Source organism: Grampus griseus, assembly GCF_964374135.1.
Source record: "Grampus griseus genome assembly, chromosome: 21".
Taxonomy (NCBI): domain Eukaryota; kingdom Metazoa; phylum Chordata; class Mammalia; order Artiodactyla; family Delphinidae; genus Grampus; species Grampus griseus.
In genome coordinates this window covers 29897372-29920273 of record NC_139015.1, presented here as the reverse complement: position 1 = coordinate 29920273, position 22902 = coordinate 29897372, and the positions used below count along the sequence as shown (strand labels likewise).

Below are 22902 nucleotides of genomic sequence, written 5' to 3'. Positions count from 1 at the left end.
TCTTAACCAAGGGCGACGCCACAGCACCAATTTAACTAGGCTGAGAAATGAGACTGCCACCAAATCAGAGCGGGGGACGTTGGCCTGGCCGGACAGTCTCATTTTGCAGAGATTTCAGATTGGGTCAGAATAGGGCCCCGACGTTCCTCCGGGCAGAGGCATCCATCTCACCATTGGCAAGATCTTACTCGCCGGACCAGAACCCATATTGCTGCGTTTGGGAGGCTCGTGCTAACCGGAGAGAAACACTAAATTCATGGCCTCAAATGCCATTTGCCCTGCACAGAGCTTGGATGGGCACCTATCGTTCTCCTGTGATTACACTTCTCTGTGCTTCTTTCTAGTTGGTACAATCTTTATTTTGGTGCCATCTATCAGGATCTCAAGAACTAGAAGCCAACCTGTCTGCTTCAGGGGATCAGGCACATCTTCGATGCATCTGGTGGTCCTCTCAGAGTTTTAACTCTCAGGAGAAAGAAAAAGTCATTTTTCTCATTTACAGCATTTTGTAGGGGCCTCCTTACCACAGCACCTGTTTTGACAACAGGACTAGCTGACACCCCTAATTACTAACTTATTGCTATGTTTTAACAGTTCGAAAGACCTAGGTCAGAGGTAATTAACCACTCTCATTATATTATAAAAATTATATAAGTCACTACACGGAGGGAAGTACCTTCTTAAAAAAAAGGTGGAATCATCAAGAAACACACAAACCAAACACATAAACTACAGCAGAGAAACACAACAGAGGAGGGAGGTAACTAATGGTAGCTAACAGTATCTTTCATATTTTCCAGATCACCCAGGAAAGGCCTAGCAGAGATCTATTTTGAACAGAAGATGTTCAATAAACACAATACAGGGATTCGAGAGTTGAGTTCTTTAATTAAAGAATGGATGAAGGGATTATAGGCATTAAGATGTGAGAGGAAGTCTGCTGGGGACTTTTGGGAAAGTCCTAAAAAAGAGGACTTTGCTCCTAAAGAGAGGTGAATGGCGAGAATTAGACGTTTTCTAATGCTAGGCATTGATGTCTGCAGTGTGAAGCACGGAGCTGCAGCAGCCATCTTAGGACCATGAGGGGAGCTGACCTATGACATTGAAGGGGACAGGCCAGTACACTGAGGATGAAATGGCAAGAACTTAAGTCCCTGATGACCCAATTTGGCTGTGGGACACTATACAGATGTGAAAAAGAAGTAGGCATGCGGGCTTCCCTGGTGGTGCAGTGGTTAAGAATCTGCCTGCCAATGCAGGGGACACGGGTTCGAACCCTGGTCTGGGAAGATCCCACATGCTGTGGAGCAACTAAGCCCGTGCGCCACAACGACTGAGCCTGCGTGCGGCAACTACTGAAGCCCGTGCGCCTACAGCCCATACTCTGCAACAAGAGAAGCCACTGCAATGAGAAGCCCGCGCACCACAACGAAGAGTAGCCCCCGCTCGCTGCAACTAGAGAAAGCCCGCGCGCAGCAACGAAGACCCAATGCAGCCAAAAAAAAAATCGATAAAATAAATAAATAAAAAATAATAATAATAAATAAATAAATTTATAAAAAGACAAAGAAGTAGGCATGCATTAAATACTAATACGGAATGATCACCATGATGTATTTTTAAGTGAGAAAAGCAAGGTACAGAATGGTATATGCAGTATTCTACCATTTGTCTAAAAGAGGGAAGAAAAGACACGTATATTTATAATTGCTTGTTTCTGAATAAAATAACTCTGAAAGGAAAAAAAACAAGAAAAAAAAGAATGGATGAAGGTAGGAAACAATGTTACATTCCTGCAAGTCTAGAATTTAAGAAACTTTTAGGCAGGAGCATATATCCTCTGTGAAATGAAGGTGCTGATTTAGTTACATACGTGGGTAAAGTTGGCAAAATGCGGTATGTACAACTTCAGGGCTAAAAGATAAAGAAGTGCACAAAAGTTCTCAAGGACGTTTCCAAGCGTCAGCTTTGCCCTCTGGATACCAGGAGGCCAGGAATCCAGCTCCAGCGAGGCGTTTTACAGGGAGCCCTCGATACGAGCTACAGGTGGAGGAAACAGGGACTTCCAGCCGGGGAGAAAGAACTCAAGCCAGCAGAGATGGAAGCTACCCACTGGCACACGGGCTTTACAAAGAAACGGAGCCAGAAGTGGACGCAGCGAGGAAGCCTTTACCTCTTCTCGTATCAGGGTGAGCACGGCGGTCTTGTCTGATTCACTGAGGCAGATGCCGTCCAGCGGGCTCTCCCCTCCACAGGCCACGGACACAGGGCCCTTCTCCCCCAGGGACTCCAGCAGTGCCTGTTGGGGGAGAGGGCACAGGTAAGACGTCCGCTCTTCAGCTGCTTAACCCCAAATATCCTCTGATAACTTCCTCCTGAAGAAACCGATCACACCCTTTAAAAAACACGTTTCAAGGGGAAAAAACAGCAGGGGAGGCTTAAAAAGAAAGCACCTAGTTACAGCACGATCTGAAGGAAAACCCGTTCTAATGCATATCAGGGAGGTCTCAGCTTCTGTTTTAACGGACGGCCTAGAGAAGTTTTCTTCTCATCCAAAAAGGAGACAGTGTAATTACAGAGGTCAGTCACCAGAGAGTCATGTGCATAAAAGAGAAAACCATCTGTGGTTAATGTCTCGTGAACCTGGGGATCTCTGGGGATGATGTGTTCCATGTAAATAAATTCCCAGAAAAGTGTCAACCTTTTTACATATAGATGCTTTGGATGGAAATGTTTCTAAAATGACTTTCAGGCCGAAGCAGGTAGAAATGGCAAATATATGTGAACTCTGACCCCACCCCGGGATGATTCAGGATCACAGGGAATTTCAGTGGCCCTGAGGGCTGGCACGTGGAGACCCAGCGATGTTGTCACGTGCACAGACGCCAGGGTCTGGGCTGCATTTCCATGTCCTGGGTCTTCCCGACACTGAGTTTTCAGTTCCCTTCCGTCAACATGTCACCTTCTGAGGTGCCAGATTGATTTTTGCCATAAACCTGGGTTCCCGGGAGCCACATTCAGTTACGATTTTGTTTTTCACAAGAACGTGGGCTTTGTACCATTTTTTTTCCTAAAAAGCATTTTTGGGGGTTATTTCCTCCCACCTATGTTAACTTTCTGTATAAATGGGGGGAAAAGCTGATCTAATAACACCCAAAATGCCCGCCAAGGTGACCTGGGAATCTTTTTTTAAAAAAATTATTAGACTTAGGGTTAGGATTAGGGAATAATCTTAATAATCTTCAATGTCAGCATACCTGATTAGTTACTGACTGCAATCAATCGGGCTCTGGTATCTTGTTTGAATCGAGCTTGAACAGGAAGTCCAAGGTCAATGTAGACCAGTGGTTTTTAAACTTTGCAGGGTCATTATGGACTCACTCTCATTCTAGAAAATGCTCAAGAACACGCACATAAATTTCACCTCGATCTTCATTGCCCTCAGGCAAGGGTCCAACAGACAAACCCCTGGCTGAGGCCACAGAAAAGGGAAAACGCAAAAGCCACGAGCCGGCAGTGCCCCTTCCAGCACCATCTGGGGGAGGCCAGCCCACCATGCTGACAGAAGCCCGAGGCCCCCCAGAAACACCTTCTATCCTGGGGGAGCTCCATCACCAGAGCCAGAAGCTACTAGGGGTCAGCAGCCCTAACATGGCCCCCAATGACCCCACCCCCTGTACGAGTCCTTTTGGGTAGCCTCCTCCCCTTGAGTTAGGCTGGACCCAGTGACCCTCGTCTAAAGCACAAAAAGTGGTAAAGTCATGCGGTGTCACTCGTTGACAAAGAGGCTCCGGCTGTGAGAAGCTCTGTGGAGAGGCCACGTGGCAAGGAACGGCCGTCTCTGCCAATGGCCAAGTGAGACAGCTTGGAAGCAGATCCACCCAAATTGAGCCTGGAGGTGACCCCAGCCCTGGTCAGTACCCTGAGAGCGGCTGGGGAGAGACCCCGAGTCAGAGGCACTCACTGAAGCTGCCCCAGGACTCCCGACACAGAAAGGATGAGATCGTGATCGTCTGCTGTCGGTCGCTGACACACTGGACATGTGACTCATCCCCCGACCTTCCGTGCCACAGTGCCCATCAAGACTCCTCCCAACCACCCCGCCTCCCGTGTAACCTGCCTACTAGGTCCAGCCCACACATTTGGTTCATCTCGTCACATTTCCGATTCTAAATTATTACATTTTAAATCAGTCTTTTGTTTTTATTATTCTAAATCAGAATCCCTAAGACAAGGCAACTCTGGGAAGCTGGTCCCCTGTGCCTTCCGTGACCCTCACGTTAGCAAGAGTTTGGGAAATAAGCCAAGTTTTCTTAGTAAGGGAAATATTGTCTGTTCTGGAGGTCTGCATCTCACTCATCCTCGAGGGGATAAATGAATTCAGTCCGCCCACTTGTTTAACGACTTCGCTCTAACAAATGAGGTGCCTGGAAGCGGCAGCGTTCCGAGCTGGAAGATCAGGCCTTAGATGGGGACAAATACACCTGGACGAGTGGCTCTGCAGCCGGCAGCTCTCCCGGCCACTCCCTCTGCCTGGCCGGATGCCACAAGCCCCATGACTCAAAATGCAACAGCTCTTACGAGGAATTTATAGCCGTGGCCTATTTTAGCTGCCTTTTCCAGTCCTCTAGGATTTATTTAGCTTTTTACATTCCGCAGTCCTTTATACTGTTTATCAAACAGCACAGAAAGCCTACAGAATCTACCATCACCAAAAACTGGCCTGACCATCTCTTCCTGGGCTGGGCAATCTAGTACGTGTTTAATAAAGATGCTAAACCAATAGATCAATCACATCCTTCCAAAAGGGTCATGCTTCACATCCCCTGGTCTTTCTCCCTGTCCCACAAAGCTTTCACCCTTGAGGACCCACAAAGACCTGTCTACAGACAGTGGGACCCAGGGGAGTCTTGGCTGTAAGTTCACAGTGAGCGCAGATGCCACAAAGTAATTCTCGGCTCACGTCCTTGCGATGAGAGAAATCAGGATCCCTAATCTGTCAGGCTCATCCCATTTGTCCTTGAACCTGTTAGAGCAGCGTCCCCCCTGCCACTTCTAACGGAGACACACTGGAAAAGCCAAGTGAACTCAACTTTTAAGAAGTTTAAGATTTCTTTGAAAAAATAGCAGATTGACTCCTAAGTGAAAGATGCTGTAGACCAGCAGCTGAAAAGAGAGATGACCACCCTCCGCTCTTAGTTACTTGGCCCTGGCCGCCCCCTGGTGCTGGGCAGAGACTGCAACAGGAATGCCCTTCAGAGCAACACCCAGAGGCATACAGAGGCACAGGCTAGACTAAACAGACTTCTTTTTTTTTTGCGGTTCGCGGGCCCCTCACTGTTGTGGCCCCTCCTGCTGCAGAGCACAGGCTCCAGACACGCAGGCTCAGCAGCCATGGCTCACGGGCCCAGCCGCCCCGCAGCACGTGGGATCTTCCCAGACCGGGACACGAACCCGTGTCCCCTGCATCGGCAGGCGGACTCTCAACCACTGCGCCACCAAGGAAGCCCTAAACAGACTTCTTAGTCAGTGTTTTGAATATTGCAAGTTCTTTATGCAATGCTGATTCAGCGTTCTAAGGAAGTAGGAAGTAGAAATTAATTTACTTCTGCAAGTTCAACTGGAGTTACCGTTCAAAGATGACAACCCAGGACGTGGTCTTTGCAGGGGGCTCTGGAGACAAGGCCTCCCCCATCTTCTCTCTCCCGCTCTCCCCCAGCTTTCCCACCAACGTCATGCCACCACACAGCAGCTCAGGGCTTTCTGGCTCCGCCTTGCACGTTACCCCTTCCCCGCATCTTCACAACCCCCCTGCCGAGGCAGGGAGGTGGGGCTAACTCTGTGGATGAATAACTGGGGAATGTGCAAGCGTAACCGGGGCGTTTCAAGAACGTGGGTAAACCTCCCCAATCTGCAGACCAGTGCTTGGGCCCCTCAACACAGCCTTCGACCATCCCTTTGCCATTTTTACACACAGAAAAGACTAGACGACGCTCTCACAGTACTTGGAAAACGTCACAGGAAACTGGTTTCCCTAAGGGCACGACCAGGCAGTTTGGGGAGCGGAGGGTGGAGTCTCATCCTTTTGTGGGAAGGACCCCCTCCCACAGATGTGGGGGACACTTCACTACTTGCAGAATGGTGGCCTCAATGGCTCCTCAAAGTGACTGTGTCATCAGCCACGGTGGCTGTGCTGGGAATGACTACAAGACCTGGCTCCCGGAGACCACCGTCACTGCTGTGTAATGCCCCTGACAGGGGACCACGCTCCAAGTCCCTGGCCCCTGTGTGCATGTCCTCCTTCTGCCCGGCGCCCACGGCTCCCTCGCCCACCCTTACGTCCCTTACTCTGTGTCCTCCAGGGAGACACCGTGGGTCGCAGTCCAACGGTGAGTCACGAGAACGGTTACTAGGACAAGCAACGTGCATTAAAATAAATGGAATAGAATAGAAGACATCAGAGTGAGCCACAGGAAGAGAGGCAGATACTGTTCTGTGCAATTTGTCTGATGACAATACAAACGCGTGTGTTGAGATGTGTCATACGTACCTACGAGCCAGGATGCAAAGTGTATTCTTACTGTGGATCCAGGTTCAGAACGTTTCTGTCACAACTTCACCTAATCCTTCAGCTTCAACTATGCCCTGTGTCCTAAGGGCGCTCAGATCTACTGAAGCCAACCTTGACCTTTCCTGAGCTCACGCTGTGTGCTTCTCACTGCCTACGGGAAATGTGAACCGAGAAGCTGGTCTCACAGATGTCTCAAAGCCACACGTCTAAAACTGAACTTCTACGATTCTGCACCTCCTCTGTACTCCTGATGTACTGGCTCCTGCGTCCAGCCGTGTTCACTGTGGCCGGTGCTGGGGTACAGGGGCCAGCACACAGTCACGGTCCCAACCCGTGGGGCAGGCTGGGAGAAGAGAAAGTACCTCCAAGGGGCGGGCCCACAGCAGTGAACCAAAGCCCGTTTGGCTGGGCAAGGGTCTGGCGTGGGAAGGAGGCAGGGGCGGTGCAGAAAGCCGCGGAGGCCACAGCAGAGTCTGAGCTCAGCCTACAGACAAGGGAAGCCAACGGAAGGGTTTAAGCAAAGAGGAACAACTCTGGCTGATGGAAGAGGAGGACAGAATAGCCTCAGGAACAGGGAGATTCATTAGGAAACTGCCACCATGCTTAAAAAGACCGGTGGTGGCCACGGGCTGGACAAAAGTAGGCGGATTTACAACATCTGCTTTCTGGACGTGGAAACCACAGACCCTACGTGTGGGAATACAGAGGACGGGGGAGTCCAAGAGGACCCCGGGGTTGTGGCTTAGACGACGAGGTGGACAGCGGTGCCACCTGTCGAGACGAGGCCCCTCTGGGCTTGGTTATCAGCAACGCCGACCACTCAGATGGTCAAGGCGGAAAACTCGATGGCCTTCAGCGACTTTCTGCAACCTCCACCTCAGCCACCACGTACACCCCGGAAGCCACCAAGCAGTGATGGTTCTGCCTGCTAAGTCCCAGCCTCCGTCCCATCCTCTGATTTACTACCAATCATGATGCTCCCTACTTCAACCCACAGGAGAGTCCTCTGCTGAGTTTCCATAAATTCCAAGGCTCGCGGCACGATGTCTAGGGCCCCAGTGGCCTGGTTCTCACCTACCACACGCACAGTATCCTCCGATCACGTGAGATTATTCGTCCCTACAACTCCTTATAAAGCCCACACTTCTTCTCACTCCGTCTTTGCGCAGTACAACTCTCCTGCCCAGAACACCCTTCATTGCCTTATCTACCTGGCAAACCCTATTCTTCCTTTAAAACTTAGTTCAAGTGAGGAACCCAGAAGACCCTACCTTAACCACGTGATCAGTTAATTCCACCAATAATGGGATGCACCGATACCCATGAGGTCCCTTCTGATGCATTCGTGCCCAAAATGTATAAACTGAATTTAATCATAAGAAAACACTCGACCAGCCCAAATTGAAAGATATTCTACAAAACAACTAACCAGCACTCTTGAAAAGAGCCAAGGTCCGGAAGGACAGAGACAGACTGAGGAACTGTCACAGATTAAAGGAGATTGAGAACACGGGCACTGAATGCCTTGTGGGGTCCTGCCCTGGATCCTGTGCCAGAGAAAGGACACCAGTGGAGGTAGCTGGTAAGACCTGGATACGGTTTACAGAGCAGACAATAATACTGTACCAGCGTGTACTGATTCTGATTACAGGAGAGGTTAAAGTTTCAGAAGCATGGGTGCAAGAGTTATAGGAATTCTTTGTACTATTTTTGTAAGACTGAAAGTTAAAAAGAAAAAAAATTGTTTTTAATTAGCTCAAATCCAGCCTTCCTGACACATGCCGCGCGGTGGGTCAGCCCAGTCCTGGGGACAGGGTAACCCTGGTTTCCATTTTGTAATCTACAACCAGGGCTGCTCGAAAGAAATACAACGTAAGCCATATGTAATTTAAAAATTCTCAGTAGCCACACTTAAAGGGTAAAAAAAACAGGTGAAATTAATTTTAATAATATAGTTTTGTTAACCCAATAGATCCAAAACATCAACATGTTATCAGTATAAAAAGTTAGAGACATTTTATTTTCCCTTCTTTTCTGCGCTAAGTCGTCAAATGCTGGTTGCACTTTACACTTGGAGGACATCTCAGGACGTCCAGCTACAGGTCCAAGTACTAGTGGTCACCCTCCGAGACGCCTCAAGTGAAGGAGCTGTGCTTTATTTTTATCTTATGCCCGTCACCAGACACAGACTAGAATTTAATTACTGAGTTAACATGGGCTTCAAAACAAACACTGAACCCCCCGTGCTCACACCCCTCCCCCACGAGCCTGGGGACTCACGGGCACGGCGGGTCCATCCTTCTCCATCTGTTGGCACGTCTCCTTCTCAGTGCCTAAAACACAGAGAGTCATTTTTAGAGTCATCCCAAGAGGTTGTGCCTTTCCTTCCCACCAAGAGACTCTGGGAGACCCCAGCGCAGGCCTGGAAGGACATCTAAGGGCCCCTGAACAGCATCTCAAGATCTTGGAAGACGCGCTACATTCTGCTGACCACTGCGCTGTCTGTGTTCAGGGTCCAAAACATCCAGAGGAAAGAGAAGCTTACGGTCCGTCGGCCTCAGACAGAAGCACGTCCTCAGGTGGAGAGAACGGCAAGGCTGCCCCCTTGTGTCCATGAAAAGTTTTGCAAGTGAGTTGGACTAACCACAGGGTCATTTCAGAAAGAGGAGAAACCGTTAACGCTGAAACCTATTTTATTACCAAGTTGGAGTGAATCTGAATTCCAGTCCTGAAGGGTACGTCAGTGGAATTAATGTAGCAGATAAAACAAAAACCTAAATTTCAATGCCTGAACACTAAACTCATTATCCTCCCCACACCCTTCAAGCTGGTTTTCTTGGCTCCGCTCTACCACCAGAGTCAACGCGTACAAAAAACCAACACGATGCTTTTTCTGATTAAAGGAACATGCACTCGTTGAAGAAAATTTTAAAATATGCAAAAGCACATAAAATGCTAAAGCTACAATCCTCCACCTGCAATCGCAAATGACCTTTAGTGCACTGTCGAGAGTGAATTATTGAGAACACAAATGTGACCATCACTACTTCGCTTAAAAACCTTCAGTGGCTCCTCTATATTGATAAAGCCCCAATTCCTCAGGACAACCCCGGGTTCCCACTTGCCCTGTACTCACGGACAGCTACTGGGCATTTTACCTGTGTGGCAGGTTCCTTCCCATCCCTGTGAGAGACTCCTTGGGGTGCACCTTTGTATTTATCTATCAAGACCCAGGCTGAAGGTGATATCCCAGGACACAGTTCACCCACCCCACACGACCAGGGCCCCTGCTCGCTCCCACGATGTGGCTCATCAGTTACGAACAGTGTTAACAGGAGCTGTTCTGTTAGCAGAACCCCAGCTCATAAAGTTTCTGCCAAAGGAATTTCCTCCTAGTGAGGAAGGATATAATTCAACAAACATGGACCATGCACCTGCACTAGAGGAAAATCGAAGATGAATCACTCATAGTCCTTAACCTCAAGAAGTTTATCAAAGATAACCTTCCATCAAAGATAACCTTCCATAACTAATACATGGAACGTACGAAGAAATGCTGTGGGAGCCAAGTGTCCTTTTTGAGACAGACCGCCAAGGATGGGCAGAATCTCTACAGGACAATGGTGAAGAAAGGCATTTCATATACAAGAAATAAGTGTAGGTATGAGAGTCCTAAGGGTAAGCCTGTGCAATGCGTAAAGGGGCACAAAAGGAAATGGCAGACGGGGTCTTCGGAGAAAACATCAGAGCAGAAAAGAGGCCTGGGAGGAAATGTGGAACAGTGCCTGGCATGTTTATTTTATAGACGGGAAACAGACCTGGGAAGGTGGGGAGATAACTCTCACAAAGTCCAGATTTCCACCTGCTTCTCTGGTTTGACGATAGATCATTATTTTTGAAATTCTAAGTATAAAAGCTCCACACCGAACTATGGTGCCAAAGACCTGAGTTTCCAATAATGTTTAATGGAGTCGGGAACACGGTGCCAAGTGCTTCACAATGAAGGTTAAGGCCGCAGACACAACCTGGGACCTGGAAAAGGGCCTCGGATTTAGAATGTTCTAAAGAGGAAACCAGCACTAAGCTTCAGCACAGGTTGGTCTAGGCCCTTGTGAGAACATGAAGAAGCATCAGGCTTTTTCAATCCACCACGTCTGCAAGCAGGAAAACTTACAATAGTTGAGGGTAATGAAAACCATCTCTTCACACGTTAGCCTTGTGGTTAAAAGCCCGTGAAGCCAAGACTGCTGGGAACTCGGACCCTAGTCCACCACTTACTAGACAGGAGACCGTGGCCGAGATCCTTAACTTCTGTCTCACTTTCCCTCTCTGATAATGGGGAAAAGAATGCTGCCTAATATGAAATAGATAAAAAACAAGGAGCTACTGTATGGCACAGGGAGCTATGTTCAATATCTTGTAATAACCTACAATGGAAAAGAATCTGAAAAAACATATGTAACTGAATCAGTTTGCTGTACACCTGAAACTAAGACAACATTGTAAATCAACTGTACTTCAATTTAAAAAGAAACAAAAAAAAGAATGCTACCTAGTGAGGAGACATGAGTTACTACACGTAAAACACTTAAAACAGTGCCTGCATGTGGAAGCAACTATACCTGTTAGTCGTTATTATTTCTATAAGGGAAACCAGGAGCCCAATAATCCCAACATGGTTCCAGGTCGCTACACGTGAAGATGTGGCCAGACTGAAATAATGAGGAAAGAATTCAAGCAGTCTGATACATCAGTGTCTCCGTACATCCTGCCACTCAGATCCATATGTCCCTGGCGCTCCACTGACACCCTTTTGTGTCCCTTCTCCAGGCAAAGAAGCAAAGCACAGACCAGCAGCCTAAACCTATCCATCAAGGGACCCGTTCTCTAATCTCTTTAAAGCGTCTCCTGCCCTGGGCTTCCAGGCATTTCTATGCTTATGTACGTAAAAGAGATGAAGATTTGCTTCCATACCTGCTTCTGAGGATGAAAACGCATGATTTATGGCAGACACGGGAACATTGGAACATTCAAAGTACTCCAGGTCGTCCTCTGGCTCACCTTTCCCCTCGGCCCCAATGGGTTTCTGACCAGATGACGTGGACGCCAGCTTCTCCTCGTCGGTAGCATGGCCATCCCTGTTAGAAATGTCTGAAATCTGGGAGATCACTGCTCCTTCATCCTGGGAAAGGCAACAGATGAGATGCTACCATTTAGGAGGGCAAGCAGTGGGGAAAGCGACATCTCAGGAAGAGCAAAGCAGCCGCCATTCCATATGGATGTTCTCCACGAATCTGGGTACCAACCAAGGAAGAAGCTGCAGCCCCTCAACCATGGAAGGTTGTATTTTCTAGGGCCTACCTTCTGTAATTCACACCTGAGGTTTAAAAAATTAAGCTTTTCTAGCCTAAATTTATAAGCAACAAGTTGAAGTGGCTGAAGAAAATAGTTTTCATACATTTTGCTCATATAGATAGATCCTAGACTTTTCTAGAAAATTTATGCACCCCACTGTATTTTCAGGTGACATCTAAAAACCTTTCACTACGAGCTTAAGTAGTCACAAAGGCTATAATATCTGCTACATATTATTTATTTGTTTGCTTGTTTACTTATCTCTCTTTCTAGTTTTATTGAGATATAATTGACATAACAGCACTGTGTAACTTTAAGAGGTACAGCATAATGATATGACTTACGTACATCATGAAATTATCACAGTAAGTTTGGAGAACATCCATCCTCTCACACAGATACAAAAGAAAAGAAAAAAATTTTATTATATTTTAAATACTGACTTGGCTTATTAATTCAATTTAGTTACTCTAGTGACTTGATACTTTACCATCTGTTTAAAATTGAACATGAATAAGCCCTTTAATAGTCAGAAATTTACATCATTCCTTTTCCTCTCTGAATTTGTATTTCCTTGCTACTTCCATCAAGAAATTATCCCAAAGAAATGCATTTGCTTTCCAGTTTTTTAAAGTTCTCCTATTACATTTGTTTAAAAAAATTTTTTAAATCTTTTTTTACAACCGTAAGTCTCTAAGTGGTAACATTTTTTCTTCTGGAGGGTTATCACTACAATTACAAAGGCACTGTTTATTCTAAAAGTTTTACAATGTTTGGTAAGTACAATCAAACACAGAAGTAAAATTTTTAAAAAATGGAAATCGATGACAATATTTTGTTGCACCAATTTTAAAAAGCTTTTACAAGGCAATACGTGTTATTTTTCTGGAGCAAAAATCAAACGTAAATTTTTCATAGTTCTTGCTGCCTCTGCTTTAGCAGCATTTGAAGGTGGACACTTCATACGTTTGTAATAGATGAAGAATAAATCAAATTACAAATCTTTTTTTTTTTTTTAAATCTTAAACCACGTACCAAGTTTTTGGTCCAAATTGCGTAAGATAAGTTAAACTTAAAATGCAATGACTGTATTTCTGTAATCATGGTTACGCTGGAATAAAGTTTTAAAAAGGAAGAAAAAAAAGGACTTCATTGCAATCAAATGGGTCCGGGTTTTCTTTTGTTTGCTTGTGTGTGTGTGTGTGTTTGTTTCCCAATTAATTATATAGTCATGGACAAATATTTATTGCTAGAATGAAACAAAGGTCAGCATCAATTTGATTCCTGTTTTCCATTTTTATAATTATAATCAAGAAGCCAGAAGCCTTACTAATACAAATAAATAGGTGAAACAGAACGAAGTTTGTAATAGAAATGTCTCAGTTCTTTGAACTCCTTTCCAAATTATGTTCCAAAAAATTCTATCATCAATAATTATCTTTTTTTTTTTCCTCTTGGGCCATGTCGTGCTGCATGGGGGATCTTAATTCCCCAACCAGGGATCGAGCCCAAGCCCCCTGCAGTGGAAGCGTGGAGTCCTAACCACTGGACCACGGGGGAAGTCCAAATAATTATCTTTTTAATTGAGATATAACTGACATATCACGGTGTCAAAAATTATTTTTAATAATCTATCAGCTGACAATTCAGGTTCTCCTAACTTGCTAAAAGCAATGAACTGGAAAACCATCTGACTTTAAAAATATATTATCCAGTCACTGGAGTCAATCACCTTCTTATAACTTACACCAGTATTTCAAATCCCCTCTTTGGTGCCCAGAGGTTTCACACCCAGTGGTGATGCACCCTAGTAAGTTTGAGAACGGGTGAGAGGGAACTTTATCACAAAAAAGTGGGAAAAGGGTACCTGTGAAGGAACGGTTCCCTTATCTTCAGAGCCCTTTCTCAGATCAGCTTAGCAAGTCAAGGATTTGGGAACTGGTTTCCTTAAAGCTGGGTCCTCAGATCCCCACTGGAAAATCTTCATTCATCACCACTCTGATGCGGAACACAGACTTACCTGAGAACACCCATCCAAAGCAAGAGACTGGGATTCGTATTTCTTCACCTTACAGCCACTCCTGGGAAAAAAACAAACAGAACACCGGGCCGGTTTGGAATCACACTGACAATCTCCAAGCTGTGAGATGGTGCAGACAGCGGTGTGTGCAGACACAAGCCAAAGCGCACAGCCCCACGCGAGTCACACGTCCACGCATCAGAGATGGGAACAAACACCTTCCCGCCTCTGAAACCTCTCCCGAGAGGCAGGGCAAGCAAAGAACTGTAACTCAGCGACCTCCTCACTTGCTTCTGCGGGTAGCTAGACACCAGCACTCGGGCCCCTACGGTTTGTAACTGTGCGCCAGCAGCCACCAACAGCTCTTCCGAGAGCAGCCCCAGTACCTGGAGACGGTCGGGTCATCTGATCCGCGCTCACTTGGCTTTGATAAAGTCACCAGAAAAATTACCACGCCGGACCACATTCTTTAAAAATTCTTTATTGCGCTAAAAGCCACAGAAGTCTGGGAAGACAGCTCCAGACCTGCGTGCTCACAGAGGAGGACTGTGGGCAACAGAAAGGATGAAAATAAAAATGTCTGAGCAAACTGTTACCATTCCTCTTAAGTAGCGAGATGGAAAACGAACGTCACGGCCGGAACTGGGGAAGCTCAAACCGCCCGCTTTGTTTAAACTAGCACGTAATTTGTGATCTGAAGACTATCCAGATTCTGTTCTGTTGTAATGAACTTAGAATTTACAGCACCGCCGCTCTGACCACACCCCACCCCCAACCAAAACTGCAAGTTCTTCTCGTTTTGCGGGGCAAAAACAAAGACCAGCATGGCTACCAGAAGAGGGACCACCACCTCGGTAGTGTCTGCTTGTCTTCCCTAACGCCTGAGTGTCACCCCTGCCACCAAACTCAGGTTGAGCTGACTCGGTAGAATGTATTCCCTGCTCCAAGGCGGCAGCCTCATCCTATCAAAAAAGTCAGTCGTTCCTGACATGAAACAGCAGAGCAGTTCCTCAAGCCGCTGCGGGGATGAGAGTAGGGCCAAGCCAGCACGCAGCATCACAGCGCCGCACGAGGCGTGTGTCAAGCCGGGGACGCAAGCTCTCGCACCTGAGGTGGGAGGGCCCCATCTCCAAGCCTTTGGGTACAGACGGCAAGGCTAATAAGCTGGCTCAGGAAGTGGCAAATGAAATGCAAAAAAATCATCAGAAGATCCAACTCAGAAAGGGAAGCCAACATGCTATGGAGAGATGGTCCGGGGAGGGTAGGGGAGGAACTGCCAAGGGCCCCAGGGAGAGCCAGAAACAGGAGTACTTACAACAGAAAACAGAGAAATTTCACTTGTTCAGTAGTCCTGATGCACCAACAAAATTAGAGACGGGAAAGAGACAGACAGATGGAGAAAAAAATCATGTAAAGCCTGGAATATTTATCTCTAGTCTGGCAGACATAAAGGTTGCAAAGTTCTTTCTATGAGGTGAGACGTGAATTAAAAATGTCATACTCATGAATGTTATCACTGGTGAGTGAACGATTCTCAGTAGTAAGAGAGTGATAGAAACACTCGGAAATGTCACACGGTCAAATTTATGGATGAAAAGTAAACTTTCAAATATTTGTAAATGTAAAGAAACGGCGTTACTGCCGAGTATGTTTACTCTTAAATGTCTAGTCATCTAGATTAAAGGCAACCAATGCATGAATGAAAATATAATTGAAAATGTATCTGCTTATATCTCCGGTAGGTGTATATTACTGAGAAACTCCAAGCGATTTTACATAATTTATCTTATTTGACCCACAAAAATCCCAATCATAGGATGATGTCTCTAGTTTACAGAAGAAGGATCTGAGATGCCAATTACATCATCTTTTAAGAAGTCACACAAGGGCTTCCCTGGTGGTGCAGTGGTTGAGAGTCCGCCTGCCGATGCAGGGGACACGGGTTCGTGCCCCGGTCTGGGAAGATCCCACATGCTGCGGAGCGGCTGGGCCCGTGGGCCATGGCCGCTGAGTCTGCGCGTCCGGAGCTTGTGCTCCGCAACGGGAGAGGCCACAACAGTGAGAGGCCCGCATACCGGAAAAAAAAAAAAAAAAAAAAAAAACACAGAACAGGAGGAAAATGCTAGCAGGTGAGGGTGGTAGGACTGGGAGAGGGTGCTTCTTGCTACTGAAAACAAGATGTAGGATAAACTTCCCTCCCTTTGGTCCCACTTTAGTCTCATGTAACATGAATGCACTGGCTACACACCTTCAACAGCAACTGAAAGGGAGGCTCCCAATGACCCCTTATCAACCCTGATAGGCAGGGCTGCCCATAATTAGGGGACCCCAGGTTAGGAAGAACCCAGGCAAAGACCTGGCCATCGTGTCCCCGGGGCATTGTCTAGACACAGGTAACTAACCTGAACCACAGAAAAGCACCTTGAGGTCACCTGATCAATAATATTTTTCAGCAACCATTTAACTGTGTGTCTATAATCAAAGAACAGATCAAGAACTATTGATGACATTTTATTCCCTTTAGACGTCCTGGGGAATATTCTGGGGATGCTGAAGAATCCATTCCTGCAGTGCTCAAGCTTCTTGGTCCTCGTACTTTCTGCTCTTTAACCCTTTTTCTCTGGTGTCAATCACCACACCATCTAGTATTTTTCTTTACATCACATTAACGCTGAAAAGCATTTCGCCAATACAACTGTGGTGACAATGAGAAACATGGTACTTCTTCTCAACCTCCCTTTTCATATTTCATCCACCGTGTCACTGGCCCTTTTTTTAAAAAAAAAATACTTTATTTATTTAATTTGGCCACACCACACGTCTTGTGGGATCTCAGTTCCCTGACCAGGGATCAAACCTGGGCCACGGCAGTGAAAGTGTGAAAGCGCCAAGTCCTAACCACTGGACCACCAGGGAATTCCCCACTGGCCCTTCTTTATATCTAATTCTTAGTAAAATGTCACAGGGTCATGAAGATACCAATAGATTGTCATTGACTCAAGTTTTGTGATAAGATCACCCTGTGACAAGTTTAACCTGAAATGTGACGTGGAATTATGGCCTGGGGGTGACCACTCCGAGAGAACTCCGAGGACCTTGCAAAAGTGGCTCCAGATTTCCCAGGAGGAGGGGGGTTGGTGGGGAGAGGGATCTCACACAACGAAGACTAACAGCCTAATTTAGTCAGATTTACGCAATTGTTTAAAATAGTCTTGATTCTTTTTGGAAACTCACCTCCTTTCTGAAAGAGCCAGAAGCTTTACCAGGAGACATAAGAATTCTAACTTTTAGTGGTAGGTTTGTTTCCAACAAAAATCACAGCTTTCTGTTCAAGTGAAAAGACTTCTGTAAGACCCCTTCCCACGTGTTACTGATACTACACAGTTTACCTGCAGCCCTGGAATTCTTGTTTCATCCACAGAGAAGCTGAAGAAGGTGGCTAGCACTGACACCTGAATTCTGTATATAAAACGATTCCCGACAGCTCAGATAGGATTTCTGAAAACCATCAAATCTCTACCTGCCTAGCCCATGACATTCTTTTTTTTTTTTTTAATAGGAAAAAAGTACCCAAGGTGGGGGGAAAACGAACTCAGCTGAATAAACTGAGGATTCAGAAGCAAAGCAGACATCTAAAAAGGAAACCTCAGGTATCTCTGATTCCACACCAGAGTTAGGCAAAACAGTGAAGACGGCAGTCCGAGGTTACGAGCTTTGCGTCTGCCCCGGGGCACCTTCACCCAAACCAAAAGCAGTGGCCGCCAAACCCACAAAGAGGACCCAGAACACAAGGCCCACGCCCGTCTCACTCACGTTATCAAACGCGACTTTGCCTTCTTGGGTGATTCTAAGATTTCACTAATATGACTACCGGCGGGAGAACCAAAGTCACTGCTCGTTAAAGTCATAGCGGGTTTAAAGGGATCCATGGATTCGTCAAAGTGATCTGGGTCAAAGCGGTAGGAGCCCTGAGCTGAGAGCAGGGGCGAGCGCTGCAGCGGGGAGTGGCCCCCAAAGGGCCCGAAGTCGGGGCTCTCCCCGGGACAGGGGCGGGGACCCGGCTCTGAGGACGCCCCTGCCCCTGGGGCGCCTGCTGGCTCCCCGGTGCCGTCTTTCTGAACCTTGGGTGTCACCCTGCTGCCCGGTTTCCGGCCGGGTTTCCTCGGGAGGGCTTTCCTGGACTCCACAGTCTCCACGTCTTCCGTGAAGTCAAACTCCAGTTTCAGAGGGGAGCCCCTCACGGCCTCCGGCAGCTCAGCCCCTGAGTCGCGGGTGTCTCCGCCGGGGGCACACGGTGTCTCCCTCACGTCGGGGGGACACTTCTGGCTCCTGTCACCTCCTAGCAGGGCAGGGGTGGCGGCGTTCCCAGCCTCTCCGTCGGAACCGGACTGGCGGTCCACCCGGGGAAGACGCGCGCCCTCCGGGGCGGGGTGGGCTTCGGAGACCCCGCCGCCTGCCGCCTTCTTCCTCGGGGGGACGGGCCTGGGCTTCCGCAGCCTGCTTCTGCTGGCCCCGGGCTCCGGACACGGGCTTCCCGCCTCCGGGTCGGCTTCCGCCGAGGCCTCCAGCGTGGACCCCATGGCGCCCTCGGTCATTGCCTGGTCCTGGGCGGCGCCCGGCGCGCGGGGGCAGGGCCCGGCCTGGCCTAGGGCCGCGGCCACGCAGCCATGAGCCGCTGCTGGGCCAGGCGGCCCCCGGGGCGCCGTGGAATTCTTGGTTTCTACGGAAAATGGCCTCACGACAGAGATTTTGCTCACATCGTGTTCAGGTTCTTCTCTGAAACCCTTGACTGAGTAAGACTCAGTAGTGTGCTGAGCTGCCTCGTTTTCTGAGGGTCTAGAACCAGCCTCGGGCGACCATTTTTCAACCACTTCTGCTACCAGCTGTTCGTCCACTTCTTGTGAGTCTAAAACAAAACACAAAAGCCGTCTGTTAACAAATTACCTTTTCAGCATTGGTGACTATTCTCCACCAGCTGAAGCCGCACAAACGGCAAGCTCTGCCCTCTTTGCTTGTACGAAGCATCCCTAAGGTTCCGCAACGACGGCGGCGTGGCCTGACGGCGGACGGCTGGTACTACACTCTAAAGCGAGTCTTCCCAGCCCAAACGCTGTGTGTGTGCTATCCAAGTCACACAAATAACAATTATACCAAACAGAGCTATTCAGGAAATGGCTAAATAGATCGTGGGCCCTCTGCAAAGCATATTAATATGATGTTAAAATTCCGCAGGTTAAAACAACTGGTCTGGAAGAAACTTTGGATGCAGACAACTCAGGTAACAGGGATCTCACCTGGCATGGACACGGTTCTCAGGCACTGCCTGAGAGTTTCAGGGTCCGGATTTTATGCAGTAAGCGGGTTTTAATCTCTGGATGTGAAGTACTCCCTCTTCCCCAGAATAGAGTTTAAATAACTGAACTGGTTTAAAATTAAATGAAAAAGTCATCACGGCCTTCTCAGAATAACTTCTCTGTACACTTAAAAACGGAAAGAGCCAAATAAAAAAACTAATTAGAAAAAGCAGAGGTAGCAAAGTGGCTTTATGAACAAACAGCCCTTATTTTACTAAAACACAAATCATAAAACAATAAAGTTACTTCTTCTTTAGAAGTTTCGTCTCTAAGCTGGCCCGGAATCTTCTCAAATCATTTGTGAAAATGAAAGATTCTTTTTAATTGGGGTTTTATAAGGAGAAACTCTGCAATCAGGAAGGTGTAAATGAAGGTATTTCTTTAAAGCACAAACTAAGATAGTGCTTTCCTGACATATATCTGAAACGATAATAGAGTAGCAGCAAAAACTGAGTAAGGTGGTTATTTTCATAGTATCTCATGATTTAAGGGAAACTCAGAGATGACCATCTAATCCTACTTCCTGACCGTAATCCTAATCCAGGATCAAAGAACTAAGCATCACTGGGAGAGTTTTTTTAAAGCACGCACACATCTTTTTACACGATTCCTTTATTGGCTGGAATTGAGCAGCGGTTTACAAACTATTCTGCACAGATGCTTCAGATATTCTAACCAATGTCCAATATGTCTTGCTCTTAAAGATATATTTAACTATTACTAATACTGTAATTTTTTTTTTTTTTTTTTTGGTATGCAGGCCTCTCACTGTTGTGGCCTCTCCCGTTGCGGAGCACAGGCTCCGGACGCGCAGGCTCAGCGGCCATGGCTCACGGGCCCAGCCGCTCCGCGGCATGTGGGATCCTCCCGGACCAGGGCACGAACCCGTGTCCCCTGCATCGGCAGGCGGACTCCCAACCACTGCACCACCAGGGAAGCCCTAATACTGTAATTTTTTAAAAAGCTCTCAACACATGATACCTGGGATTTAACATACTTCAAAAGGATATTTTTTTAAAAAGAGAAAGCAAATGTGGCAAAATCTTGATAACTGTTGAATCCAGGGATGGGTATATAGGAGTTTCCATTGTACTATTTTCTCTATCATATACTCTTGAAACCTTTCAAAATAAAAAAATTTAAAACAACTGCATTTCACACAGAATTTTAACGAGAACGTTTTAAAGTCTACTGACAGATTCACTTGTGTGTGTACAGACTCTCTATTCTCTCTCCATATATTTGAGCTGTGATGCAGGTGTTATTGACTGTTTCTCTGTGCTGATGGCGGGCGGGAAGGTAGACAAGCAACAGTGAAAGCACAGCATCAAAACCCCAGGGCTGCAAAAATCTACATGCAACAGGCTCAGTTAGAAGCCAGGCTGGGTGTGGGCACACCTGCTCACACCCTAGCATCAGCTGGTTGAATACAATCTAATCTTGATTATACCAAAGTACAGACAGTTACCGCTTATGAGCCACAGAGAGCGCTGAAGCAGGGCTGGATCGAAATCAGATTTACATTCTCAACAGCTCTCTCCAGTTGAAATGTGGAAGGAGGTCAAAATGGAACAAACAGAACCGCTAGCATGTTATTCTGGGGCTTCGACTAGGGTGGTGCTAATGGACAGGAAGAGAAGTGCACAGTAACTGAGAAAATGAGGTGAAATTTGATAAGGCTTGGTGATAGGCTGGATGTAGGACTGAAGGAGAAGGAGGCATCAAAGATGACTCGTACGTTTTCAGCTCATGGAATGAGAGGATGGTTTTACTGTTCAACGAGATTCAGGGGTACCAGCCGAAGAGCTCGGGGCTGTCGGGCTGGGGCGGGGAGGTTGGCCCTGGACACCGAGAGCTGTCTGGAACTCTGAAGCAGAGATGCTGAGTAGGAAGTAAGTAGCGCAGACAGATCTGGGCTGCAACTAGTACTTGACCTAACTGAAGCCACGATGTACGTGAGACTGACTACCTTTGAAGTCACACTGGATACTACTTAACTGTAAGGTATCTCCCTCCTACATTGCATCTTTGAGCCTTAGCATATTTTATTCTAAAATTTTAAAGAGAGGTTGATTATCTTTCTTTCTAAAAAGAAGTTACCTAAAAAGGATTAATTTAAAATGAAAGTTGAAGTTTAACCATCTTTGTAAATTAAAAGAGTATTATTGGGCTTCCCTGGTGGCGCAGTGGTTGAGAGTCCGCCTGCCGATGCAGGGGACACGGGTTCGTGCCCCGGTCCGGGAAGATCCCACGTGCCGCGGAGCGGCTGGGCCCGTGAGCCATGGCCGCTGAGCCTGCGCGTCCGGAGCCTGTGCTCCGCAACGGGAGAGGCCACAACAGTGAGAGGCCCCGCGTACCGCAAAAAAAAAAAAAAAAAGAAAAGCAGCAAAACAAAAGAAAAAGAAGTTCATAGTGGGGACAAACCTGGGCAAATGGGGGCAATGATTTAACCTGGGCAGTGGGCACACACAGGTTCTACCTCAGGACATCGGAAGCTGATGACAATCAAAGAAAAACTGTCTTTTGTTACATAATTGCTCTCCCAACCCCTCCTTGTCATTGACTTCTAAACATTTACTGCCAGTCTCCCACGTGGGAGCCCTGGGCACTGATACCCGAGTCCTCTGTGTTCTTCCCCCAGAGGCTTGTGATAAGTTAAGGGGAAAGGGTGAGGCGAGGACAGTGTGTCCAGCCCAGCGGCCCTTTCCCTCTTGGGACTTTTGTCTCCCTTTCCTGATTCCTTCACCAACAATCCCACACCTCCCAGAGACCGAGGGGAGACCTATGGAGTCGCCCTTCGCTTACTCTCTCCCTAGCTTTCAATTTCTGCCCTCATCGCCTCCATTAGAAAAGGGCAGGGCCTTCCCACCTTCCTCCACCTCCACCCATTCCTCTAGACCCTCCTCCTTCCCCATCTCGACTGGCTGCAGAGGAGCGAGGGATGGAAAAGGAGGCCGCCCGGCAACCTGGGGACACCTGCAGCTCTGCTGTACCCTAAAGCATGCCACCCAGCAAATGGGAGGGGGAAGGAAAACGAGCACCCTTCACCTGAATTCGGCCCCCCAGCCTGAGCAGAAGACCCCTGCCCAGGCATTTCTTGGCCAGCTCTGGCCAGGTACCAGGTCAGTAAACCTGCCCAGTCCTACGCCCACTCCCTGCAGGCCCTACCCTGGTCTAGCATCTTCAGTCACCAGGAGAAAGCACTGACGGGTAGGAGTGTGGGGAGGGCTTCTCATTGACTTAAACCAGTTTGGGGGAATTCCCTGGCGGTCCAGTGGTTAGGGCTTGGCGCTTTCACTGCTGTGGCCTGGGTTCGATCCCTGGTCAGGGAAATAAGATCCCGCAAGCCGCGTGGCGTGGCCAAAAAAAACAAAAAACAAAAAAAATAAAAATAAACCAGTCTGGGGAGTTTGTGAAAATGTAAAACAAGGAAAAAACCAAACTCCTCACCTAACTGGAAAAGGTACCTCAGAGTAAGATTTTATTTGCATTTACACCCTCCGTCAGCAAGTGTGCCAATACCAGGCGACCCCACATACCCAGGGCTGCCCTACAACAGACGCTAAAGGCAAGCATGGCACTACAGGTAACTTGCAGGAAGA

General features: G+C 47.4%; 1 protein-coding gene across 4 annotated transcripts in view; it reads right to left on the bottom strand.

Annotated features, from left to right (window-relative positions):
- Window positions 1-22902, bottom strand: part of TACC1 (transforming acidic coiled-coil containing protein 1) — a gene marked incomplete at its 5' end in the record, with an annotated part of 113359 nt that overhangs the window by 11062 nt on the left and 79395 nt on the right. Inside the window, 6 exons of one of the 4 annotated variants that reach the window (XM_082680289.1) lie at window positions 2174-2299; window positions 8852-8904; window positions 11546-11753; window positions 13947-14007; window positions 15262-15297; window positions 17760-18852. In XM_082680289.1, coding sequence (XP_082536415.1) covers window positions 2174-2299; window positions 8852-8904; window positions 11546-11753; window positions 13947-14007; window positions 15262-15297; window positions 17760-18852 — 1577 coding nt within the window. Of the gene's footprint in view, window positions 1-2173; window positions 2300-8851; window positions 8905-11545; window positions 11754-13946; window positions 14008-15261; window positions 15298-17759; window positions 18853-22902 lie in introns of those variants that run through there. The other 3 variants (XM_082680287.1, XM_082680290.1, XM_082680288.1) reach the window with 3 other exon arrangements.